The following is a 4488-nucleotide window of genomic DNA, read 5'->3' as shown; positions in this document are numbered from 1 at the left end:
GCCCCATCCCTGCCTCTTACCACAGGCACAGGTCAGCTCCCAGCTCCCACAGGGCTCTGTGGAAGAGCTCAGCACCACTCTCCCATTTCCCAGAACAGCAAACTGAGGCACAGTAGCACAAACCAGAGCCCCAGGACAGCCCAAGCTGCAGCTCAGCTCAGCACTCCTGCAGCCACCCCTGCATGAACCGCTGTCCCTGCCCTTGTCACCCCTTTCTCCCCTGGAGAAGCCCCTGGATGGTGAAACGTGCCCATTTCAGCCTTCCTGGGTGAAAAAGCCAAGAGTTCATGGTGCCCCAACAGAAGCACAGCTCCACAAAGGGGTTATTAGCGCCAGGCTGTGTGGGTTTGGATTTCTCTGCCTTTCCCATACTCTTCCCCCATTGATAACATTTCTTGCAGGGACAATAGAAGTGTGCCTTGCAACTACTCCCGACATTAGTGACGGTGCTTGAGCCTGAATGATTTAAAAGGAAGGAATCCAACTCCCAAAAGACCATCTGGCTATCAGTTCTAATACAGCAATAAAGGTCAGGGCTTCTCAGGAGTTGGGAAAAAGATGGTTTTTGACACTGAAGGGTCTTCAACCAGCTTGGTCCATGCCTACCTGTCTGCCAGCACGGCTCCCCTGCTAGGAAAGGGATAACCCAGGATAGCAGCTCCAGGAGGAAGGCCAGCCAGAGAACACAGGAAAACAGGCAACACCTCATTAAAGCTGGCAGAAGCTGGGGCTTGGTCTCTGAGCTGTGTCTTATTTTGTATCATAATCCTTTGACTGCTTCAAAGTGCTCATGAGATGTCTTGTCTCCTGGCTTTCCCACAACGCAGGGAATAAAGGGCTCCAAGGACAACATCTGCCCTTCACAAAGAGCTGGGTCCATTCAGGCTGCTACAATGAGTCCCACGTCACTGCCCATAGCAGTGACACCTCCTTCCTTCCTGTCAACTGCCCATTACCCCTTCGCTTCACTGCAGCATTTCCAAGCAAGAAATTCTTTGGTTTTCTTACCTCACTGCACACTTCCCTCCTCCCTTGCCATGCCCGGATGCTCAGAGGAGGAGCACACCTCTGCCTGGGGCACCCTGAGCTGGACCCACACGTGGCAGGATGCAGCACAGCTTTCCCCAGGTAGCTTCTGGGTTATTTTTGGTGCTGTCTCAAGGGCTGTACCCAAGCAGATATTTTACTCACAACGCAAGATCAGAGCTGACCTCCAGTGCCCTCACAGCTTCATTCTTTATCTCGCCCTTATCACAAAATAAAGGGTTTCTTAATCCATCCTGGCGTTTCCGTGCAGATACAAGCAAGCAGCACATTTTCCATATAAAAAATGGAGTGGGGATGACATGCTGAAGGTTACACAGCGAGGTGTCTGAGATCTGACATTCAGAACACTCACCAGGGCCAGGCTGCAGCGAGGCCAGGCCAGAACCAGGCACACCTGAAACCTCAGCAAGAAGCAGAACCAGCCTTACTGAGGGCCAAAGATGGGCCTCGGCTGCTAAATCCCATTCATGGCCCACCTCTGGTTCCCCAAGACTTCTCAGGACTCTGGGTTGAGCCTCGTGCTGTCCTTTAGCCCATCTTAACCATCATTCCTGAAAAGGTCTGTGTGGAAGAGATAGATGAGAAGAAGGAACAGCAAGAGCTCCAGGGGTGACTCTGCATGGCCCAGCTCTGCTGGGAGGTGTGGGCTCTCCTTGGTGGGGACAGTGGGAACAGTGGTGCATCGGGCTCACAGACTCTGGTGTGTATTAAGACCCGTTTTTGAGTGGGTTCTGATGTCTCAAGGAGGCAAGATGATGCCATATTAATGGCATTTAATGGAATATTTCATACAACAGTTCTAATAACAACATAACCTTTTCCCCTGGAAGAGGAAGATTTCCCTCGACTCCCACTCCACTGGTTCACATGCAGAGTTATGATTCCCCTGTGGGAACAGAAGCCAGAAGATAAAAAGTGGAGTTACAATTCTCTAGTTATTCTTGCTGTTGATCCAACAACCATTTAGACACGTCCTGCCAAGAACCCTGTGGTCACCCTTCGGGTCACCCATTAAAGTGCAACGACTGGATGGACACACACACACACACAGAGCTCCCCCAGGCTCTGGGGAGTGCAGAGATGTCCCTGGGGCTGTTGATTTCAACTCTAGCAGGGCTGCCCTCCCTTTCCCACCTTCCCCCCAAAGTGTGCCTCCTCCATGCCCGGCACATGCGAGGCTCAGGAATGCCATTGATCCCAGCCCAACCAGCTGGAGGCTCGGTGCTTTCCCAGCTCCCCACGCCCCGCACACTCCACCAGCAGCGTGGGCAGAAGGTTATTCTCCCCGGGGCATTGGCAATCAATGTACCATGCACTAATGGATGCTTCCTCTATTGTCCCTCTGCGGGCCTGGATTGGCTGCGGGGCTGTGGGAAACACCAGCCATCCCAACACTCACGTATCTGCCCCGGCTCCCCGGGTATAAATAGAGGCACTTGGGAGCTGCCAAAGCATCTCCTCACACTCGGCACAGCAGCTGCCTGGGGTCTGTGCCCAGGGCTCAGTGCTTAGGATGGCTCCCAGCAATGCTCTCATGATCCACATGGAGGAGAAGCTGCTGCCAAAGGAAAAGAATAAAGTAAGTAGAGCCCCAGAGGGGACTGAAAGGCTGGCTTGCCTCTAGCAAATAAATATTACCTGGGAGAAGAGGGGGAAGTGGTCTGGGGGAAAGCAAATATGTTAAAGAGAGATAAGAGGGATTTTATAGATTTTTAAAAATTAAAATGAGTGGGGAATGGGTAGGCATCATCACACAGCTATCCTGCCAAAAAAAAAAAAAAAAAAAAAAAAAAAGTGTCTTTGAAGATGGGTGTATCAGGGCATCAGAGGGGAAATTGGGTCAGGTCTCACCAAATCCCTGACGATCTGCTCCCTCTCTCACAGCTGAGGAAGCCGGTGGTGGAGAAAATGCGCCGGGACCGGATTAACAGCAGCATCGAGCAGCTGAAGCTGCTCCTGGAGAAGGAGTTCCAGAGGCACCAGCCCAACTCCAAGCTGGAGAAAGCCGACATCCTGGAAGTGGCTGTCAGCTACCTGAAGCAGCAGAGCCAGCTGCAGGACCAAAAAAGTGAGTGCAGAGCAGGTATTGCACACCTGGACCTGCTCCCAGGGCTGTGCCCTCCCAGACACCCCGAGGAGAGCAGTGCACATGAAAGTCACCCACAAATCATCGCTGCCCCATGTTTTGGTCATGATTTTAACCCTCTGCGTTTGCTTTTTCTTTCTCTTTCAGCATTCGTCCACAAGAACCCAGAGCAGGACTTTAACAGCGGGTACCTGCGGTGCCTCAAGGAAGCTATGCACTTTCTGTCCTACTACGAGCCCAAGAAGGAGACCCAGGTCCAGCTGATCAAGCACTTCTGCAAGGCTCAGCTGGGTGCAGATGCCTCCTACTCTGCAGCTCTGCGTGGCTCCCCCCTGTCTCCCTGTGTTTTTCCCAGAAAACAGCCTGCCCAGAAGAGCGTGGCTGCTGCTCCCACCATCTGGAGACCCTGGTAGACCTGCTGAACTTTATCCCCACGTTTTTGCTCCAAAAACTAGAGGGACCTGTGGTTTGTTAGTTCCTCTTTGAAGTAGGAAACATTGCTTTCCAAAGGTGGGAGGAGGGGGCGGTTATTGTTTTTCTGTCACCAGAAATGAGGGTCGCTGGGTGGTTTCCCTTCATAGTGAAGGACTCCGGGTATATCTTGCAGCAAATTTGTTGCTTTTATTGGTGGCTCCTGGCCAAAGACAGGACCAAGTTCTGTGGTGATTTAGAGAGCAAATGACCTTTGGTTTCCATCACAGGCTGCTGAGCCTGTGGCTGTCAGTTGAAATCTTTCTGCTGACTGCCTGGGTCACAGGTTCAAGTGCTCCATTGTCTCCAGATAATGTATTGACCTTCCTCAAGAAGGAGCCCTTTGGAGAATGTGTTTTGTATCATAAAGAGAGGATTCAGCCTTTCCCTTTTGAGTGAAAGATGTTGTTAAGAAATGCTGATTCCTCTGAAGCTCCTCTGCTATTTTTAGTATCCTTCTTACAGAAAGTTGTGATGATCACAGAGAGCTCTAGGGACAATTCCCTTCATGTCACTTTGTGCTGCTCTCATGTGAGGGATAATTGGTGCCTTTTGTAAAGGAAATACCTCTGCTATACCTTAAGGAAAAGGGGGAGGAAGGGAGGCAATAAGTACTTTATAATCATCCACTGAGCATGCTAAGGAGCTTAAAAAGCTTTTATAAAGTTGTGATGTATTCATCCTGTGTGATGTTCAGCTTGCATGTCTTCACTGTACAGTACAATAAAAATGGTTTTAGTCATTAATGCTTTGCTTTGGAATGATTAAAAGGGCTGACACTGCTGGACTGGGTGCCTGCAGCCTCTCCTGTGGTGGGGAAGCCTCAGGAGGTGTCAGTTCTGAGCCCTTCACTCCAATACATGAATTACATCTGTGAAATCCCT

The 4488-nt window shown here is 50.8% G+C and overlaps 1 protein-coding gene across 1 annotated transcript; it reads left to right on the top strand.

Annotated features, from left to right (window-relative positions):
* Positions 1–2560: 2560 nt before the first annotated feature.
* On the top strand, positions 2561–3546 carry HES5 (hes family bHLH transcription factor 5). The gene is made up of 3 exons (XM_041463667.1): positions 2561–2626; positions 2932–3109; positions 3278–3546. The coding sequence occupies exons 1-3, from the start codon at positions 2561–2563 to the stop codon at positions 3544–3546; spliced, it is 513 nt and encodes a 170-aa protein (XP_041319601.1).
* The last annotated feature ends 942 nt before the right edge of the window (positions 3547–4488 follow it).

Source organism: Pyrgilauda ruficollis, unplaced genomic scaffold (genome assembly GCF_017590135.1).
Source record: "Pyrgilauda ruficollis isolate IOZ18807 unplaced genomic scaffold, ASM1759013v1 scaffold169, whole genome shotgun sequence".
In the NCBI taxonomy this organism is placed as follows: Eukaryota; Metazoa; Chordata; class Aves; order Passeriformes; family Passeridae; genus Pyrgilauda; species Pyrgilauda ruficollis.
Note: the sequence above shows the minus strand (reverse complement) of the source record. Positions and strands in the feature narration are given on the sequence as shown.

Excerpts from the sequence above, each read along its gene's own strand:
- HES5 (XM_041463667.1), top strand. The coding sequence starts at position 2,561 with ATGGCTCCCAGCAATGCTCTCATGATCCACATGGAGGAGAAGCTGCTG. Across the intron at positions 2,627-2,931 it reads TGCCAAAGGAAAAGAATAAA|CTGAGGAAGCCGGTGGTGGA; the intron begins GTAAGTAGAGCC and ends CCTCTCTCACAG. Across the intron at positions 3,110-3,277 it reads GCAGAGCCAGCTGCAGGACC|CAGCATTCGTCCACAAGAAC; the intron begins AAAAAAGTGAGT and ends TTCTTTCTCTTT.